The 20,947-nt window shown below is 51.1% G+C and overlaps 1 protein-coding gene across 3 annotated transcripts; it reads left to right on the plus strand.

The window, feature by feature from the left end:
• Positions 1 to 62: 62 nt before the first annotated feature.
• On the plus strand, positions 63 to 19,225 carry HAGH (hydroxyacylglutathione hydrolase). 3 transcript variants are annotated; one of them, XR_003435122.1, is made up of 10 exons: positions 108 to 226; positions 2,885 to 3,060; positions 3,574 to 3,638; positions 5,690 to 5,807; positions 6,733 to 6,841; positions 10,246 to 10,349; positions 10,662 to 10,763; positions 17,822 to 17,930; positions 18,369 to 18,448; positions 18,933 to 18,949. XR_003435122.1 is itself a non-coding variant. In XM_027117846.1 (9 exons), exons 1-9 carry the CDS (start codon positions 151 to 153, stop codon positions 19,030 to 19,032), a joined length of 930 nt encoding a protein of 309 aa, XP_026973647.1. In that variant the 5' UTR covers positions 63 to 150; the 3' UTR covers positions 19,033 to 19,225. The 3 variants fall into 3 exon arrangements, 2 of the variants coding, with proteins under 2 accessions (XP_026973647.1, XP_026973648.1); XM_027117846.1 differs by lacking the exon at positions 17,822 to 17,930 and having other exon boundaries at positions 63 to 226; positions 18,933 to 19,225; XM_027117847.1 differs by lacking the exons at positions 6,733 to 6,841; positions 17,822 to 17,930 and having other exon boundaries at positions 18,933 to 19,018.
• Positions 19,226 to 20,947: the final 1,722 nt, after the last annotated feature.

Here is a 20,947-nt window from a genome sequence, read left to right on the forward strand (position 1 = left end):
GAAGGGCGGGGCGAACTGAGGGCACGGGTTTGGGCGCGAGCGCTGATTGGTCGAGGGTGGGGCGGCGGGCGCTGGTTGGCCGCGGTTTGCCGTCGCCGGCGTGAAGAGCCCGCCCACCCCTCGCGCCGCAGCCCGCCCTCCGACTCGGTCATGGTGCTGGGCCACTGGCTGCTCGGCTGCCGGACCCTAGCTGCGCTGAGAGCGTCCTGCGCCCGTTGCGGCCTGGGTAGGTGGGCCGGGGCCGCCGCGGGGCCGGACTGGCCGGGATGCCAAGGCGCTGGCCTGACAGGGGCCGGGGCCACGGTGACCGGCTCGTGGGGGCGAGGCGAGGCGAGCCGTCCGGCCGGCGGGTCCTGGCCGGCGTCGTAGCCGGGCTAAAGGCGGTTAGGCCGGCCGCAATCCGTGAGGCGTTACAGCGCGGGGCCCGCACCGGGGGGGCGGCGGGGAGCCGCTGGGGCTGCCGCGGCTGACGCTGTTTTTTATTGACACAGGATTTTAACCCCTAACTGACGTCGGCAGGCAAGCCGATTGGGGTCGAGAAAAGGCCACACAGCAGTTGAGTCAGACTTTGAGAGGGCTGAAGACAGAGTGGGGTAACTTGTCAGCTGGGGGTTGCTGAAGGATTTGTGCTAGATAAGGAAATGGGTGTTCCAGGGACGCTCGGGAGCCCTGTCTTAGGAACCCTGCTTCCCTAAGGTCTGCCTGGCAGCCAGCGAGCGCCCCCATCCTCCTTGACTGCGGCGCCCCATACAAACCCCATTATTTCTAACGCCCAGGGATGATGGAACTGTGCCTGAAGCGGCACAGAATGCTGTGTATATTCTCCACGAAGTGAATCACAGCTTTTCATGTGAGCTGTGGCCAGCAAGAAAAGCCTGGGGCAGAACTGGGTTCTGTGAGCCGTGGGACCCTTGCCCTCTTTGGGTCTCCTATCCCCGCCTCAAAAATGGGAGGCGGGGCTTCCCTGGTGGCGCAGTGGTTGAGAGTCCGCCTGCCAGATGCAGGGGACGCAGGTTCTTGCCCTGGTCCGGGAAGATCCCACATGCCGCGGAGCGGCTGGGCCCGTGAGCCATGGCCGCTGAGCCTGCACGTCCGGAGCCTATGCTCCGCAGCAGGAGAGACCACAACAGTGAGAGGCCCACGTACCGCAAAAAAAAAAAAAAAGGAGGCGATGGGCGCCCTGACCTCCAAGGGCCTGCTCTTCCAGCTGTCAGATTCCATTTTCACTGTGTTACCTCTTGCTTTGTTGGAATATTTTGACTTTGATTTTGAAACCGCCTTTATTTCCTTATATCTTATCTGGCTGATGTAGCAATAGGGGCAGTGGGTTAAGCTGAGTCTTTGGAGCTGGCTAGCAGTTAGCTAAATGACCGCAGAGCCCTAGGTAGGGAGATGAAGCAGAAGGAAGCCATCGTTGGCCACTTCCAGATCTTACTGAGAGCAGTCGAGGTTCTGGAGTGCGCAGTGTGTCACCACTATTAAGGAAAGAGCTGGGTTTTTTCCATTTAGGGAACTCGTCAGAGCATCAGAGCTAAGAGTTTCCGTGTCAGGAGTCAGGCGGGTGGTGGAAGTGGGACTGTAGGGAATCAGCAAGAATGTGGCTGCCCCGTTCAGAGGGGGCGCCAGCCCTTTGATGCCATGCAGAAGGAGGGATCCAGTTCAAGAGAAGCCCAACAAAATGTGTCTCAAGGCTTGGCCTTGACTCTGCTCTGTAGTCCTCCTGGAGCTCGTATGGCACATATCGGGGCTGAGAGGAGGTGGCATAGCACAGAAACCTGATCATGTGAAAATGTTTGTTTTGCCGAGCATGAGGAGAAGGGCCTGGAAAAAGCCCAGCTGGTTGTCAAAAGGAGGACTTAGCTACCTCTGTGTGATCCTTAACGCTGCAATTCAGGCAGTTCCCTGGCCATGGCAGATGAGCTTGAATTCTGTATTAGACGGCCCCAGTGGACGTGGTCTATCAGTCTGTTGGTTGATGCTGCCTGCTCTCTGGATCCCTTTTTTTGGAGAGGTCCCATCCCAGCACCTACCTACTCCAGAATTTCATGGCTGTCTTCTGTCACCTTTTGCAGTTTTAATCCCTTTTACACTAAGATTTAAAGTATTGTTGGGGGCCTTTGGGAATTTTTAGATTGAATAGGAGTTTCATTGTTGAAAACATTTTGGCACCTGTCTCTTGGGCGGAGGATGCTTTGCCCCTTGGTCACTCCCAGCCCACCCTGGCAGCCTTCTTTGGCTCAGTTGGATGGTGATTCTGTATCATGCACACTCGAATCTAGAACAGTTGTGACCAGCTGTCCCATTTCTCAGGCCCCGGGTGGCTTTTGTGCATTATCCAAATTTCGAGTTCCTGCCATTTGAAAGTGGATATTGTTTTCTTTTCTGGCTCGAGACCTGAGAAGGGCTGTGAGTAACTGCACAGGACTCAGGCTCTGTTAGCTTGCAGAGGCAGCCATATGCCGAGGGAAAAGAGCCTGGCCTGGCGCTTTCATTCTTCATGGTCTTTCTCTGAATCAGGTGTGAACAACCCCAGAATTGGCAGTGGTCACATCTGACAAAGGTTTGAATCACAGGGACAGGCTGGCATTTGTGTCCTTTTAGAACCTTTGAAAAAGAAAATAGGGATCCTAAGTCTGAAAGAGCTGATTTCCACAATTATGAACATGAATCGTGTTCTCTGTTTTCCTTACGGATATGGTTAAATGAGGCTATCCTCTTCTTTATCAAAGAACTTAGAAAACCTCGTATTTCGAGGCTCACCACGTTGCATCCCTGGGATGTCACTTCCCCGGATGCCTGGACTGCTGGGCCAAGGGCTTGCTTTGAAGTCTCGGCCCAGCGTGGCCTCATGTGGACGCTGACTGGAACCACATTTTGTCTTCAGGTCCAGCCCTGCTGGGAATCTTTCTCCATCACACGGATTTAAGGAAGAGCTTGACCGTGGAGCAGGGCACGATGAAGGTTGAGTTACTGCCTGCTCTGACCGACAATTACATGTACCTGATCATTGATGATGACACCAAGGAGGCTGCCATTGTGGACCCGGTGCAGCCCCAGAAGGTGGGAGGCGAGGCCCCAGCACCAGTTCTTCATCTCCTGATGAGTTTGATAACCACAGTGCCCTTGCAACTTGGCCAAAGCTGAACAGAAATTAACCCATTTGGTTTTTGAAAAACAGTTAAACTAGTGTCCAGCCACTCTGTTACAGGGGCAAAGGGCCAGTGAGAGGGGTGGAAGCGACCAAAGGCTTTGGAGTGGAGAGAAAAGGGCTCCTGTCTGTAGAGTCCCTGGGCAAGAGAAGGAGGAGCCCTTCTCAGCACTTTCTCCTCCTCCTCAGGGCTTTCTGCCCCTTAGTGCTGCCTCTAAGAGTGGCAGTCTCTGCTGGAGGGGCTTTGAGAGGTTGTGGGTGGGACTGAACTGCCGAACAGATCAAGGGAGAAAAAGCCTCCTTGTCACCCTGCTCTCCTGGAGCTGGGGCAAATTGGCAGGCTCCACTGGGCATCACCCTGCAGACTGATGAGCCAGTGCCGGGGTGTGACTGTGGCCTGTGTCCTGCCTCATGTTTGGTTGCAGGTTGTGGAAATGGTGAGGAAGCACGGTGTGAAGCTGACTACAGTGCTCACCACCCACCACCACTGGTAAGTGCTCCAGAGGCCAAACTTCTGTGCCAGCAGAGTTGCTTGGGCCTTACAGCTGTGCCGCGCACACCCCAAGGGGGAGCATCCACCAGGTGGAGGGGGGTGGGGCGCTCGCAGGCTCCCAGGGGTCCCCCCACAGGTGGGAGCCTAGGGGCTCAGAGCCCTGGAAGCCCTTCTTTCCTCCACAGCTGTGAGCTAAGGGTCAGCCCCAGTGGGGTTCTGACGGGGCTTCTGGGCACTAGCCTCTGTGCTGCTGCCCTGTGTCCCTCAGGCCTGGTGATGGGGTCTGGTGACTTGGGGGCTCCAAGGGGAGAGGCTTATGCTGTATATCCTGTGGCCATGGGTGGACCTTTGGCAACATCTTTGAAAGCTCTTGTGCTTGTGTGGTGGGAAATTGGCCTTGATGTCGGGGAATAAACTAGTCTAGACATAAGTGTTTTTGAAAATCAAGCAATCATTTGGAGAGGTTGCGGTTTTTCTGATATTTGAAAGCTAAAGGATGAAAAAAGTTCTTATATTTGGCTCTTAGGACTAGAGTTGCCTGCCCAAGGCCCTTGTGGGTTTTTGAAACTTTTGAGGCTCTTCAAAGCTAGGAAAAAATGTTTATTTGGCTCTGAATTTTCTTTTCCAAATAACTGCCAGAGGGCAGCTAGGACAGCTTTGAACCTGTTCTGTGGCATCTCACGGAGCTTGGGGCGTGTCTTCGGGTAAAAGGACACCTTTCATCTTCTGTGTGGGAGTGTCACGTGGATGTGGTTGGCCAAAGTCTGCTAAGTGTTGGAAACTTGTTGATGTAACTAAGTCGCTGAGAATCTTTGGGGTTGTTTAGCCTCTGGGGTATCAGGTGTTACTTCCTGACTGATTTAGGCCCAAGGATCTGCAGTGGCTACTTAGCACAGCCGCTCCTTCTCTCAGAAACTCCGCCCCGTGTGGTGCTGAGGCGCCCTTACTCCTCTGGCCTCTGTGGGGCTACACTGGGGGGCTCCACCTCCCCAGCTTTTCACAGTGCGAGTCTCTCTCCCACAGCTTTTCCCACATTGTGATGCCTTATAAATTAAAACAGGCCCCAAACTGAGCTCCAGGGTGTGGCCTGTGCCACCCTCCCACTTATAGGTGGCATTTTCGGGGGTCAGTGATGAGTGTGCTGAGTGCTTGGTGCCAGCTTGTGTGTATCAGCCCCCTGCAGGGCAGGGAGCAGAGGGCTGCCCCCTCTTATCTGTGAGCCCTGCTGTTTCTGGGCCCGTAGGTGAATGTGTAGTGAGGAGCAGGTGTTCCCTGGTGATTGGAAAGCCCTCGCCTCATCCTGGAAAGGCTAATCTTCTGGGCTCAGGACACTCCCAGCCCTGCCCCGAGACCCTGGCAGGGCTTGCACTAGTGTATTTCTTACCCCACAAGGCCAAGGCGTGGAGCTCTTCTCTTGACCTGGGAAGCGTGGGGCACTCCTGGATGAGTTTCCAGGAGGTGCCTCAATGCTGGCTGCACATTCGAGTCACGTGGGGAGGTCATTCCGAGCTGGCCTGTCCCTGGGTGGACAGATCCCCCTCTGGCAGCTGGGCATTGTTTTAGAAGACAGCTTTGCAATCTGCTCGGGGCAGTGGGTCCCATCTGGTCTGTGAATCAGAATCACCTGAGGGCCTTTAAAACTCCTGGGCTGTGGGCTTCCCCAGGCCCACTGCATCAGGATGTGCGTGTGGGAGTCACGCCTTGGCGCTGTTTACAGATCCTCAGGTGACTCTGATGTGCCCAAAGTCTGGGAATCACGGGTGTAGGGATTATCCAGGTGTTTGTGATTTGGTTCATCTGCTCCAGAAGCTTCTGCAGCAAGACGGCAGGGGCACAGAAGTGCCTCTCTTGGGAATGGGGTGTCTGAGGACATTCTTTTTCAGTGGAGCCAAATGACAGACAAGAAGCGAGGATCCTGGGTTGGAAGATGCATTTCTCTTCTGAGAAACATAACTGGGAAAAATAAAAATTCCGTTTGGTTAGGGTGTAAAATCAGGCAAACCCTGTTCATATCGGCAGTAGCCCCAGCTCCCCTTTTTGACTTCCAGGGACCACGCTGGCGGGAACGAGAAGCTGGTCAAGTTGGAACCTGGGTTGAAGGTGTATGGGGGTGATGACCGGATCGGAGCCCTGACTCACAAGGTCACACACCTGTCCACACTGCAGGTGAGGAGTGAATGGAAGGGGCTCAACTGTGGCCCTGCTGGGCTCCAGGCCCTAGAGCCGCCTCCTGCTGGCTGTCCCCTCACTTACCCCAGGAACCCAGAGGGGCAGTCAAGGGCTTAGCTGTGGAGACAGCCTGGCCTGTGCATGGGTGGATGGGCTCTTGGGGCTGCCTGGGCCTGGTTAGTCCCTTGTGTTGAGAGCATTGCAAGCAAATCAGTGTGCAGATGGTGACCGGCTGAGGGGAGAAGCTGTATGCATGGTTTTGAGACAGCTGGGGACATTGAAATACGGACTCTATGTGGGATCATATTTGACATCAGTGTTAAATTTCTTGGGTGTTGATAATAGTGAGGTTATATGGGAGGATGTCCTTTTCTCAGGAGATGTAGCTGGAGTGTCTAGGGGCAGTGTGTCAAGATATGTGTGTGTGAACAAAGCAGGTGCCACACAGGTGGGACCTGTTAGCATTTAGTGACCCAGGTAAAGGGCACACGGATTCATTGTCATTTTAGTTTTTGGTAGGTTTGAACGTTTTTGAAGTAAAGAGTGGGGTGGGGGATGGAGGCAGAGAAGGGAAACAAAACAAAAGGCCAAGCAGCTAAGAAGGAAAACTGTCTTTTCTGGCAAGACGCCTGGTTCAGATTTGGCCTGGTTTTGAGGAGAAAACAAAATCAGCCCTTTCGTTTGCATACCAGCAAACACCGGCTTCCAGGGCGTCTCTGCATCTGGGGTACCCTCAAGGACTGGGTCCTGTGGTCACCAGCAAGACCCATGACTTGCTCAATGGAGCAGTGGTTGTGGAAGCCCACTGGCCCTTAATGGCAGCTCCTGCTGTGGGGCGGGCATGGGGTCTGGGAGAATCTGTGAGCCTTAGGACAGGCTCCCCACACGCAGGGAGCACAGGCCAGTGTGTGCTCTGTTTAAGGTGGGGTCTCTCAACGTCAAGTGCCTGTCGACGCCATGTCACACTTCCGGACACATCTGCTACTTTGTGAGCAAACCCAACAGTCCCGAGCGCCCCGTGGTGTTCACAGGTGAGTATTCAGATGTTTGAGCTGGGGGGTCTGGTGTTCTTTGCAAAGACCCTCTTGGCATAGAGACGGCTTTGCACACCTTTGGGCAGAGCAGCAGAGCATCTCCTGCCAGGCAGACTGTGCTGGGCTCTGTGAGGAGAACCACAGCCCTCAGGGTAGAGCGTGGGACTTGGCTTCAAACACGTCCAGGGTACAGGCAGCTGTGGTGGGAATGTGGTGGGGGTGCTACCTCCTTGCGAGGCTGGCCTGAATGCGCCCCTCTGATCCTGGTCATCGTTGTCAGGTGCATGGGGACAGGCCTTTCCTTGAGAGACTCTGCCTGGTGGGGGTGCAGTCCCAGCCCCCACTACGTCCAGCAACAGACAGGTAGGCAAGTGAGAGGCCAAGGGAGACCCCAAGTGGAGCCAGTCAGACCCGCCTTGTGTGGGGCCTGATCGGTGCTGGGCGCTGCCCCATCCCTCCACGGGCTGTGAGCTGAGTGGGTCTGGCAAAAGCCAGCCCCAGGTCAGGGTGTCGCACACGGTGGCCCAAAGAGCTTGGAAGGTGGAGGTGAAGCCCCACCAGCATCGGGCTGTGTGAGTGGCTCTCGATTGGGGCGAGCAGGCCTTTCCAGCAACTGGCGGTGTTTCTCCTTTTGAGAGGAAATGGAAGAATCTTGATGGTGGTTGGGGAACCTGTGAAGCAGAGCAGCCGTGTGACGGTGGGTGTTCAGGGCGGTGTGAACCAGTGGCCGTGGATGGGCACAGAGCAGGCCCCTCTGCCCCCTTAGCTTGTTTAGCGAGTATAAGCAGTTTTCAGTCTTGAGTCTTCCCCAGTTATGTAACAATCATGATATTATAACCGCAGTGAAAGTTTGTTTAAAAATACAACAGCTGAAGCAGTGTGGGCTCCTAGAGTGGGGAAAAGGTGTTGATGGGAAAGCCACATGAGATCAGGGGTGGGGACGCTAGCATGAAGGGACACACAGGCCGAATGAGGGGTCACAGGGCCTCTGGACTGTCCCTGCAGCTTGTCTGTAAATCCAAAATTATCTCCAAATCTATTATGTTTATTTTTAAAAATACAGTCATTTTTAGGGTCTTTGCTGCAGTAGCAGGATGTGTGGGCTTTGAGCCGACTGCTAAGTGTGGGCCACGGGCCCCTGGGCATGTTGTGGGAGCCCCTGGCCTCCCGATGGGCCTCGGCAGACAGCGCTTTGGGGCAGGTGGGCTGGCTGCCTGTGCAAGGTGTGACCCCCTCTCTTAAGCACAGTTTCCCCTGCGTCAGTGGTGGGTGTGGGGTCTCCCCCACTGGGTGGTTGTGGGTGTGAGGTGAGGAGTGTGGAACCAGCGCTGGGTCCGGTGAACTCTCACAGCTGCGCTCCTGTCTCTGTCATGCTGCCCGGCCCCTGGGTGTCCGTCTGCCCCCCCGGCAGGGCCTGGGGTTGTGCGGGCCCATGGCGGTGGCCCCCTTGGACCGCGCTCATGTTAGAAGCCGAGTGCCAGCTGTGGAAGGTGTGGAGGGCTGGTTACCGCCAGGCAGGCCCTGGACCATGTCCTGCACGTGCTGTTCTCTAGTCTGCATGACAGTGGCCGGCAGGGGAGTGCGTTTTCTAATTGGTAGCTTTTATACTAAATAGGTGAGAGTCACACAGGGTCCTCAGTGGTGAAGCTGAGCTGCCTGGGGCATCAGCAGTGAGGACCAGGGGAGCAGGGCAGTCCAGCAGGGCCCAGGCTGGCCTCTGTGTGCATGGCTGAGGAACCTGCAGCGTCCAGAGGTGAGGTGACTGGCAGCTCCAGGCCTCGAGCTCGGATGTGAGTGACCCATGGCCCCACTCCCTTCTGCTCTGGGGTGAGCTGAACAAAGGGAAAAGGATGCAAGCAGAGGAGGTGACAGCCCAGAGAAGGGTGTGCATGTGGCCCTGGGACGTGGTGGGCAGGACTGGGCACCCACAGAGCAGGGGAGGAAGATGGGATGGCTGTCTGGGGGGGCAGGCCTGGAGCAGGGTGCTGTGATGGCACTAGTGGGTTGTCTGTTTGAGAGGTCAGGATCTGGGACCTCAGATTTGGGAACTCATGGCAGTGAGCTCCAGGAGCAGCTCAGGTGGCGGCAGTGGGGAAATGGAGGCTGAAGTCTGGCGGCGGTGGGGAAATGGAGGCTGAAGTCGTTGCTAGAACCATGGCCCAGTGTGCAGGGAGGAGAGGCAAGGCTGGCTCTGTAGAGCCTGGGGGTGGGGCAGCCTGCATAGGGGAGGGATGCCTCCAGGCACTCTTAGCTGGTGGTGAAGATGGAGAGCAGTCAGCGAGAGGCTGGGGGTGCAGGTGAATGGTGGTCCCACTGCCAGGGAGAGACGTGGGGGCCCCCGGGTCTCTCAGTGTCCTGCTGGTTGAGGACATGGCCCCACGGAGGAGGCCCAGGCGGGCTCCCCAGCCCCTGTGGCAGGAGGCCCATGAAATTCCGGTGTGTAAACAGCAGGTACTGCTGGTCCCTGGAGGGAGGACCAGATCCCCCCAGCCTACTGTGCCTGCTCATGGCCTGTCCTCTGGGCTCTCCTTGGCCTCTCATTGGTGCCCAGACCACGAGGTTGAGGGGTCCTTTAGGGCATAGCCCCAGTCCTGCGTGTTGAGGCTTTGCTCACGGGCTACCCAACTCTCTCATCTGTGGTCTTGTTCTGAGGGGACAGTGCTGCACCATGGCCACTGGGTGGGCATTGGCTCCTGCCTGGCCTGGCCTGGAGCTCCCTGGGAAGAGGCCTGGCAAACGCTGGTGGAGGGGGATTGTTGCTCCCCCTCCAGGGGCCTGGAGAACAAATGTGCCATGTGTGTCTGCTGGGCATGAAGCCCGTTCTCAGGGAAGAGTCTTGGGGGAGGGAAGCAGCACGTGGAGACCTGGTGGGTGTCAGGTGGAGGTAGGGCTGCGGCAGGAAGGGGGCAAGTCTGGGAGGTGGCAGGTCCGTGTCTCAAGGGCCCATGGGGGCTGTGGTCCTACGTGAGGGGCTCCTGGAGGGTCCAGGCAAGATCATGGGGGTCTTACAGAATGGTGCTGGCTGTCGGGAGTAAGGGAAGTCACAGGAAGGTCTGGCCTGGGAGGGGGCTGCTGGATGGGTGGGGGAAAGGGCTGGGTTTTGGGGATTCTCAGAGCTATGACTGATAGGACTGGGCGGTGAAGGGAGCAGCCAGGATGACTCTAAGGTTTGGGTCTGAACAGCTGTTTGGGGCCTGGCGGTGCCAGTTAGTACAACTTGAGGGAAAAGGTTTGGGAAGGGTGGAAACCAGTACTCGTGGGTCATCCCTGGGCCCTTTTGGGGTGGAGGTCAGGTCTGGGGCTGTGGCCCAGTCAGCACAGGGGTCAGGGCAAAGCCCCGGCCCTTGAGGGGGCATGCACTGCTGACAGCCCCTCCAGCTCCACACTGTCCTGTCTTGTAGGCGACACATTGTTTGTGGCTGGCTGCGGGAAGTTCTACGAGGGGACAGCGGATGAGATGTACAAAGCCCTGCTCGAGGTCCTGGGCCGGCTCCCTCCAGACACGGTAGGTGGTGCCCCACCTGCCAACCGCTCGCTCACCCGGTGGTGGGAGGACCCTGCTGGCTCTCCCCATTGGGGTCTCCCCTGCATCTTGGGAGGAGCAGGAGGGTAGAGGCATTGCTTCTGGAAGTGTGTTTTTTTCTTTAAGCATACTTTTCATTGTCATTTAACATACACGCAAGACGTGTCCTTGTCCTGAGGGACGTCTCGTGGGTGCTGCCCCCAGGACCAGCCAGGTCCCTCACACCCGTCTCTGAGGGGCTGAGGGTGGGTTAATGAGTCTCCTCAGAGCTGGCGGGCTTGGCTTTTTCCCCAGAGAGTATACTGTGGCCACGAATACACCATCAACAACCTCAAGTTTGCTCGCCATGTGGAGCCCAGCAATGCCGCCATCCAGGAGAAACTGGCCTGGGCCAAGGTGAGCGTGATGCACTTGGGCGCGTCCTGGGGTCAGGCACCGTGATGCCACTTTCCCAGGAGCACGGAGTTCATGGTGCCCGCTTCAGAGTGGGCAGAAAGTGCTCCTCCGGGCAGTGGGCGAGGCGGGGTTTAGACAGCCCAGCTTGGAGCAAGAAGCCCTGGTTGTCTGCTTAAGATCCTTTCTGACTCTGTGGGTCAGGGCTGGGCTTGGGATTCTGCATTTTCAACAAGTGCCCAGGTGAGGCTGAAGCAGCAGGTCCCAGCCCTTCCCTGCTGTCTGTGGGCAGTGGATTCACCCTAGAGGCTGCTTGTCTGAAAGGCATTTATTTCAGACACGGCCCCCAACATGCCCCGTGGCTCGGCCCAGGGGTTGGCGTGTTGTCCTGGAGGCATCTTCTGTGGCGGGGTTTGGAAACGCTGCTGTAGGCAGCTGGGCTGAGGATGTTCTCCTGGACTCAGGTGTCTGTGTTCAGTCACTGAGAAATGGTGCTGGTAAGAAACACACACACCTGGGAGTCCTCAGGTGCTGGGCTCCCTTCTGAGTTCAGTGAGGAATGGTCTCATAGGTTTTTTTTTTCATAAGTCACCTGTTTTTGTCAAGAATCTTTATCAATTTTGCGAGGTGGGCTTGCAAAATAATACTTATAAAAATTCAGACACTACCGTAATAGGTTGATAAATGTTATTCCTTTTTTTTTTTTACAGTGTGCACATAAGAATACTTAATATAAAAAACTCATCCTGTGTGTTATTTTGTGGCTTCCTTGTCACTTAATAATGGGTCTTAGTGCTCTTTCCATAGCAGTCCAAACATATTGAGCTTATTCTTTTCACGGTCATCTGCTTAAGGATAATTTACATACGATAAAACATACCTGTTTTAAGTGAGCATTATACAGTTTGAATTTTGACGGTATATGCTCCTGTGTCAGCCCCACCACAATCAAGATAGAGAACATTTCCACTATCGTAGAAGGTTCCTTGCCCCTCCCCATTCCGTCCCCAACTACTGATCTGCTTTCTGTCACTATAAATTACTCTTTTCTAGATTTTCCTATAAACAGAATCACACAACATTACTCTGTTGTATCTGGCTCTTTTTACTCTGCAGGTTTTCGAGATTTTTAAATTTCTGAGTAGTATCTTATATGGACATACTACAATTTGTTTATCCACTCATCTGGACTCTTGGGTAGTTCCCAGTTTTTTGCTATTTTAAATAAAATTACTGTGAACGTTTGTGTGCAGGTCTTTGTGTGGACACATGTTTTCATTGCTTGTGGGAACATACCTAAGAGTGTAATTGCTGGGTTGTGTGGTAAGTGTATGTTTAACTTTTAAGAAACTACCAACCTGTTTTCCAATTAGTTGTACTATTTGGAATCCTCACTAGCAATGCGTGAGTTCCAGGAGATCCACATGCTCACCAACACTTGGTATTGCTGATCTTTTAAATTTTAGCCATTCTAATAGGTGTGTCGTGGTAGCTTGTAGTTTTTAAGTTTCCATTTCTCTGATGGCTAAAGTTGTAAGAATTCCTTATACATTCTGGAAACAAGTCTTTGTCAGATATATATCTCAAATATTTTATCCCAGTTTGTGGCTTGCCTTGCCATTTTCTTAACAGTGTCTTTCAAAGAATAAAAGTTTATACTTTTGGTAAAGTTTAGTTTATTAATTTTTTCTTTTATGGTTTTTGTGTCCTAAGAAATCTTTGCATAACCCTACATCACAAAGACTTTGTTCTCTGTTTTCTCCTAGCAGTTGTATAGTCTTAGCTTTTATGTTTATATAAATTTATGTTTAGGTCAGTGATCCACTTCAAGTTAATGTTTGTGGTGTAAGGTAAGGGTAGAAGTTCTTTTTTGCATATTGACATCTAGTTGCTCAGCACCATTAGATGAAAAGACTTGCCTTTCTTCATTGGCATCTTTACTGAATAAAATGGACCATGTGGGCATGAATCTACTTCTGGACTCTATTCTGTTCCATTGATCTACATGACTTATTCTTGCATCAGTAGTACTGTCATGATCACTGTAGCTTATGGTAAGTCTAAGAATCAGGTAGTATAAATCCTCTAACTTTATTCCTTTTTGAAATTCATTTTGGCTCGTCTAAGTCCTTTACATTTTCATGTAAATTTTAGGATCATCCTGTTAATTTCTACAAAAAGTCAGCTTGGCTTTTGATTGTGTTGTAACAAAAGATTTGGAGAGACTTGAGATCCTAACAATATGGCGTCTTTCCATAAATATGATATAGCCTTACATTTATTAAGGTCTTTAGTTTTTCTCAGCAGTGTTTTGTAATTTTTGGTGTTAAAGATCTTGCACATATTGTTAAATGCATCCCTAAAGACTTCATGGTTTTAGATTTTATTCTAAATGATTATTGATAGTCTTCAGAAATACAATTGATTTTTGTATTTTGACCTTGTTTCCTTGTGACCTTGCTTAACTCATTTTAGTCTAGCATCTTTTTCATAGATTCCTTAGCACACAATCATGCCATCAATATTAAGATAGTTTTATTTCGGGCTTTCCTGGTGGCGCAGTGGTTGAGAGTCCGCCTGCCGATGCAGGGGACACGGGTTTGTGCCCCAGTCCGGGAAGATCCCACATGCCGTGGAGCGGCTGGGCCCGTGAGCCATGGCCGCTGAGCCTGTGTGTCTGGAGCCTGTGCTCCGCAACGGGAGAGGCCACAACAGTGAGAGGCCTGCATACCGCAAAAAAAAAAAAAAAAAAAAAAAGTTTTATTTCTTCCTTTCCGGTCTATATGCCTTTTAATTATTTTTCTTGCCTTGTTGCACTGGCTAAGATCGTCAGGACAGTGTTAAGTAGACATGGTGAGAGTGGACACCTTTGGCTTGTTCCCAGTCTTAGGGGGAAAGCATTTAGTCTTTCACCATTAAGTATGATATTAGCTGTGAGTTTTTTGTAAGTCTTCTTTATCAAGTTGTTGAAGTTCACATATATTCCTGGTTTTCTGAGAGTTTTTGTCATGAGTGGGGTGTTGAATTTTGTCAAATGATTTTTCTTCATCTATTATGTAATCATACATTATTTTTCTCCCTTACTCTTTTAATCTGGTGAAGTATATCACTTGGTTTCAAATGTTAAACCAACCTTGCTTTCTGGATAAACCTTAGTCATGGTGTCTATTTTTGTGTCTGTGTTCATAAGGGATATTGGTCTGTAGTTTTATTTTCTTGTAATGTCTTTGTCTAATATCAGGGTAATGCTGGCCTCATAAAATGAGTTAGAAGTGCTTCCTCCTATTTTCTGAAAGAGTTTTTCTATGATTGTTATTATTTCTTCCTTTAGTGTTTGTTAGAATTCACTGACATAGCATTCTGGACGTTGAATTCTTTTTTGTGGAAAGATTTTTTTGTTATGAATTATGAGACATAATTCATAAAGACATATGAATTAATGTCTTTAATTTGTGTGGGGCTGTTAGATTTTTATATTTTCTTGAGTCAGTTTTGTTAGCAACTAGTATCTTCAAGGAATTTGTCCATTTCATCAAGGTTTTCAAATTTACTGGCATAGTTTTCATAGTTTCCCTTTTTATTATCAAGCTTGTTGAGGTTTAGTTCACATGTAATAAATTGCATCCATTTGAAGTGAACAATTGAGTGAATTTTGACAGACGTATATACCAATTAAACAACTCCCACTATATTTAAGATACATAACATTTCCATCACCCCCCAGAACTTCCTCATGCCTCATTTTCTCTGCCCTGCTCCAGTATGCCATTAGAACTTAGTTCACATTTTCTAGAACTTCATATAAATGGAACTATACAGTATGTACTCTTTCATCTTTTTTTACTCAGCAGAATGATTTTGAGATTCATTCATGTTGCTACATGTATCAGTTCATTCCTTTTCACTGCCAGGTAGCATTCCTTTGTTTGGTTATACCACATTTTGTTTATCCATTCACCTGTCAATAGACATTTGTGTTTCTAGTTATTGGCCATTGTGAATAAAGCTGCTATGAACGTTTGTGTACAAGTCTTTGTGTGACATATGTTTTAATTACTCTTGAGTAAATATCTAGGAGTGGAATGGCGGGGTTGTATTAGGTGTATGTATTAAGTCGAAACTTGTTCAGTCTTTTTTAAAATTTATTTCATTTTTAATTTTTGGCTGCATTGGGTCTTTAGTTGCGGCACATGGGATCTTTCATTGCAGTGCGCGGGCTTCTCTCTGGTGGCATGGGGGTTTTCTCTCTGTAGTTGTGGCACATGGGCTTCAGAGCACATGGGCTCTGTAGTTCGCGGCATGTGGGGCTCTCTAGTTGAGGTGCACGGGCTCAGTAGTTGTGGCGCACGGGCTTAGTTGTCCCATGGCATGTGGGTCCTTAGTTCCCTGACCAGGGATCAAACCCACATACCCTGCATTGCAGGACGGATTCTTTACCACTGGACCACCAGGGAAGTCCCAAGTTGAAACTTGTAAAGAAACTGCCAGGCTGTTTTCTAAAGAGCGAATGTATTGTTTTACATTCCCACCAGCAAAGTATGCGAGTTCCAGGTGTTCCACATCCTCAACAACACTTGGTATTGTCTGTCTTTTTAATTTTAGTCATTTTAATGGGTGTGTAGTAGTGTTTCATTATGGTTTTAATTTGCAGTTCCCTAGTGCCTAATAATGTTGAACATCTTTCCATGTGCCTGTTGGCCATTTTGTGAAGTGTTCAGATTTTTTGCCTATTTAAAAAACTGGATTGTCTTCTTATTATTGAATAATGGTTTTTTTTTGGGTTTTTTTTTTTTTTTTTTTTTTTTTTTAAGTATAGGTACAAGTCCTTTTTCAGATATGTGTATTGTGAATAGTTTCTCCCATTCTGTGACTTGCCTTTTGTTTTCTCAACAGTGTCTTTTGAAGAGCAAACATTTTAAATTCTGATGAAGTCCAGCATATTAATTTTCTTTTGTGGTTCATACTTTTTATCTCCCATCTAAGAAATCTTTGCTTTTGCCAAGGTCAAAGAAACCTCCTGTGTTTTCTTTTGGAACCTTTATAGTTTTAGCTTTTACTGTTAGATCAATATGACTTAAACCGCCAACCCCCCTGCTGCCCACCGCCAATATTTGTTGGATCTGTAGTAATTGCCCCTCTTTCATTTCTGATGTTGCCAATTTTTTTCATTGTTCTTATCAATTTTGTTGATCTTTTAAAAGCATAACTTTTGCCTTAATTTTCCTTGTTTTTCCATTGCACTGATTTCTGTTCTTAAAAAGATAAAGTTTAAAAAACTCTTTCCTTCTACTTACTTTGGATTTGCTTTGTTCTTCCTTTTTTTTTTTTTTTTTTTTGGCGGTACGCGGGCCTCTCACTGTTGTGGCCTCTCCCGTTGCAGAGCACAGGCTCCGGATGCGCAGGCTCAGCGGCCATGGCTCACAGGCCTAGCCGCTCCGCGGCATGTGGGATCTTCCCGGACTGGGGCACAAACCCATGTCTCCTGCATTGGCAGGCAGACTCTCGACCACTGCGCCACCAGGGAAGCCCTATAGATTCTTAGTATGGAACCCAAGGTCATTGATTTTATTTTTTAATAAAAATAATTATTTTTATAATTATTAGCTTAGTTGCTCCATGGCATGTGGGATTTTCCCAGACCAGGGCTCAAACCCATGTCCCCCTGCATTGGCAGGCAGATTCTTAACCACTGTGCCACCAGGGAAGTCCCAGTCATTGATTTTAGATCTTTTTTCTTTTCTAATATAAGCACTTAAAGCTAAAAACTTACCCCCAAGTACTGCTTTTAGCAGCACAAATTTTGACATGTTTTATTTTCATTATCTTCAATTTGAAATATTTTAATATATCCCTTGTGATTTCTTCTTTGACACCTAGGTTATACTGAACTGTGTTAAACTGTTTTTTAGCCTTTTCAACTTTTTATTATGAAAATTTTCACACATACAGAAAAGATGAAAGAATTTCATAGTGAAGTCATATACCTAACACCTTTCTAGTAACATTTTACTAATTTTATCACTGCCTATTTATCCATCTTACTTTCATTCTTTTTAATAAGTAAAACATACTAATGTGTGGATGTCAACCGTAAATCATTTTACCAATACAATTAGGGAGAACAGTTAGACTTTCCAACATTTTTGCTCTTATAAATTGTGCTACAGTGAACAACATCCTCAAATGTAAGTCTTTACATTTGTGTGCTTCATACTTCTGTAGGAAAAGTCTCTGCATGTTAACGCTTATCTTAATAGATAATCCAAAAGGTTATGACAGTTTACACTCCCCCAACTATGCCTACAAGGACCTGTTTTAAAATTATCCTTAGAATAATTCAGTGGTTTTCTTCCTTCATAAAAGGTGGAGGAAGATTTCTTAGGAGGAGTGAGAATATCGGAGGAAGTGCAGGGAATATTATAAAACAATCTATGCTTGATTTCACCAGAAGGGAAAGTTCAGAGATTAGCAATAAGCTTTCATCTTTTTTTTAAAAAAATAATTTTTGGGCTGTGTTGGGTCTTCGTTGCTGCACGGGCTTTCTCTACCTGCGGTGAGCGGGGACTACTCTTCATTGTGGTGCGCAGGCTTCTCATTTTGGTGGCTTCTCTTGTTATGGAGCATGGGCTCTAGGCACATGGGCTTCAGTAATTGTGGTGCGCAGGCTCAGTAGCTGTGGCGCACGGGCTTAGTTATTCCGCATGTGGGATCTTCCCGGACCAGGGCTCAAATCTGTGTCCCCTGCACTGGCAGGCGGATTCTTAACCACTGCACCACCAGGGAAGTCCCTAAGCCTTCATCTTGACCTCCCACCAGACTCCAACTTGACCCACCTCCAGCGGTTAAAGGATTACTTCTCGATGCCACTGCTCACAGTGTGGGTGGGATTGGGACCTTTGGGTCTGAGGGCCCCTGATGGTCAGGAAGCCTGGGTGTGGGTGCTGACAGTGGCTGTCCAATCACTGGCCCTGTGGCCCTCAGGGTGAGCCCAGCAGTAGCAGGGCAGGGGCTGTGGGCAGGGTGGAAACCCCCAGCTGTTAACTCTGACCTCCTTCCTGTAGGCATTTCTATAGGAGTGAACAGTTGGCCAGATGTCCCAGTATGCGTCTTCTCTCCGCCTGCCCTGGTCAGTGTTGATTAGAAGCAAGGCCATCCTGGTCCTGAGTGGAGGTGACAAGCTGCCTGAACACCCTGTGATGAGAGCTGCCCTCTGGGGGGCTGTCACCGCAGGGGAGGGACCCCGGGAACCTGTTGCCTTGCTGTTCTTCCTGGCAGTGAGGTGCTCATGACCCACATGCTGTCTTGGGGGTAGGGCTATGTTTTCTTCTTTTCTGTCTTCTGCATTTTTGCTAGTTATGACTTCTGTATTAATGAAAAGAAAGCTCCTTGTGCCCCTGCACCTCCAAGACAGCAAGGGAAGGAGAGAGGTTGTTGGTGGCAGCTGGAGCACTCACATCTCTTCTCCGCAGGCAGGGAAAGGCCTGTCCTGGTACTGACCCACTGCTCACTTTATCTTCTCAGTCGGACGACATTGGAAGACCATTAGGAGGCTTTTTGAAGTGTCAGCTTTAGAAGTTTCCGCATTAAAGGGACCCACTTTTCTTGCAGGAGAAGTACAGCATCGGGGAGCCCACAGTGCCATCCACCATTGCAGAGGAGTTCACCTACAACCCATTCATGAGAGTGAGGTGAGGGAGCGGGTCCCACGCTGTCCTCGGGCATCTCCGCCTCCACCACCCCGACTCCTGAAGAGCCCGGGTGGGAGAGGAGGCTGCCCTGAAATCTCTGTTTAAAGTGTTGCCAAAGAATGAGACATCTCTTCTTAAAGGGGGACGCTTTTCTTGACGCCCTGGCTAGGGTGTAGGGTCCTTTCTGACCCTGGAGTCTGGATCCATAGGTGGACGAGACTTGTGCTTGGGGAGCCTCTAGGCGCTGGGCAGTGCCGGATGCCAGCGTGGAGTTGGTGTCCCCGCTTTCCAGGTCACCAGCAGGACTGGCTCGGCCAGCATGTTTCCCACAGTTAGAAACACCTGAGTTGGCCGTTGGCTGTCACACTTCATTTTTAAGAACGTCCCGCCTCCTACAGGCTCTTTTCTTCCCTGGTGCCATGGGAGGGGTGGTGGGTCCGCGGGTGCAGGGTGCGGCCTGCAGCCTGGTGCTTGGCTTCCGCAGGGAGAAGACTGTGCAGCAGCATGCAGGTGAGACGGACCCTGTGACCACCATGAGGGCCATCCGCAAAGAGAAGGACCAGTTCAAGGTGCCGCGGGACTGAGGTGGCTGCGGGGCCTGGGTGTCCAAGGCTGCTGCTGCAGCTGCGGCCACCTTCAACCACATTTGGGTATTCAGATGTGTTAGGTGAATTTCTGGCTAGGAGTGCAGGAAATTCAGTCACAGTTTAATTTTAAATTAATTTCAGAGCATTTTGCTTGTGTTATCAAATGTTCTAATACATATTTATAAGAGAAGAAGTTTAGAAAGTGTTTATTCCCGGAAGCTCTGCTTGCAGACTGTGTTGTCTCCAGCCTTTCCATGGGGCCCCCATAGTTGCCGTGTGAGCCCCCATATGATGCCCCAGTAAGAGTCGTACCCGCCCTGCCCCCGGTGAGGCCGGCACGCCCTGGTTCAAAGTCCGTGCTTACCAGAAGAAGGCCCCTGGGAGGGGCACACTCCCCTTACCTGGCATCGTCCCCTCCCTCTCCTACCCCCTCCCCCAGCTACCTCTAGAGGAAGTCATTCTCTAATGTTTGATGACATCATCATGTTCTCGTGTCTGTGTTGATGTGCAGTGGAATTCCAGGGCCGGGCAGGCCCAGAGCACCTACCTGGGCTGGGTTGATGCTGAAGAGCTGCCTCCAGTGTGGGGCTGGGTCTGGGGGCTTGGGCAGGGAGAGTACAGGCTGGGAGGCTGTGGCATGTGGTACCCGAGGAGCTCCAAGCTCTGCATACTCGTCCCTGTAAAGGCTGGCCAGTTCTGGGGATGTTCCTAGGAACCAGTGTGGGGCACTGTGCCTCGTGTGGGCAGAGGAGCTGACGGGAGGGATCTGTGTGCGGTGAGGATGCCCTGGGCGCCTATGTGGCGTCAGCACCACTGCTGGCACTGCGCCGCCCCTGCTTGGGGGCGGGCCTCTTGGGCCCCTGGCAGGGAGAGGCCCCGAGTCCTTCCTCCTGGTGGCAGTGTGCAGGGAGCCTGCTGTTGAGATTGTGATGTGGTGTCCCTGCTCTGTAGCTGTTCCTTCTGCTCTTGGTTGGCCATCCTGGGAACTGGCTCCTCTCCTGCAGTCTCAGGCTGGTCCTGGTTACCCCGCCTCACATCTCAGGCAGAGCCGGCGGGAGGTCCGAGCTGGGGGGATGGGGAGGGTGGGCCCAGAGGGTCACGGGGGCATCCAGGGCCCCGAGGCGCGAGGAGGACAGGATGAGACTGGGGAACGGTGGGGGCAGGAAGGGCTGCGGGGAGCCCTCCCAACCAACTCATTTCTGGATCTGGAGATTCTCCATATTGCCTTGGTCTGTGATGAGAACAGACCCAGGGTCTGTGAGGCTCTGCTTGCTGAGCCGGGTGCTCAAGTCTTTGGGTCTCACCTGATGTGGTGATGCTCACTGAACACTTCCTGTCCAGCTGAGGCCCGCTGCTGCTGCTGTTGATGTCACCCCCCTGTACGCCTCATACAGATGGGTCATGATGCAGCGTGGTTGTCGCCGCCCCCCTGGATTCCTCAGGTCCCTGTCCTGGCCAAGCATGGGCCCGTGTCACTCCGCAGCTGCCTGTGTGGGCTTCTCCAAAGACGATGATGTTCTAGGTGGAACCAAAGCTCCCTGTGAGCAGCAGCCCCCACCCCCAGGGTGTCATGGAGTGGGGTCTGCACGGGTCCACCTGGTGCTTTGTTTCGTGGCTTTGTACCAGCGACTGGACGTGCAGGTGCAGGCGTCTCAGGACATGCTGAGGCCTCGGTCTGCGATGCCCGAGGGTCACTGTGGACCTGTGGGTGCTGTGCCCATCCCCCCAGGTGGCTCATGTTGTTGGCAGCCCCTCCCCAGGGACACTGAGCTCCTCGCTAGTTTCCACCAGCAGCATAGCACCTGCACTAGGGGTGAGTGCTTCTCCTTGGAACCAGCTGCCAAAAGCCCCCTTTCCCACTGGTGTCCACCCTAGTCCTGCATCCCTCATCTAAAGAAACGTAAAGAAAAAC

This window comes from Aethalodelphis obliquidens, unplaced genomic scaffold (assembly GCF_003676395.1).
Source record: "Aethalodelphis obliquidens isolate GAN/ISIS:26980383/991018 unplaced genomic scaffold, ASM367639v1 scaffold18, whole genome shotgun sequence".
Lineage (NCBI taxonomy): Eukaryota > Metazoa > Chordata > Mammalia > Artiodactyla > Delphinidae > Aethalodelphis > Aethalodelphis obliquidens.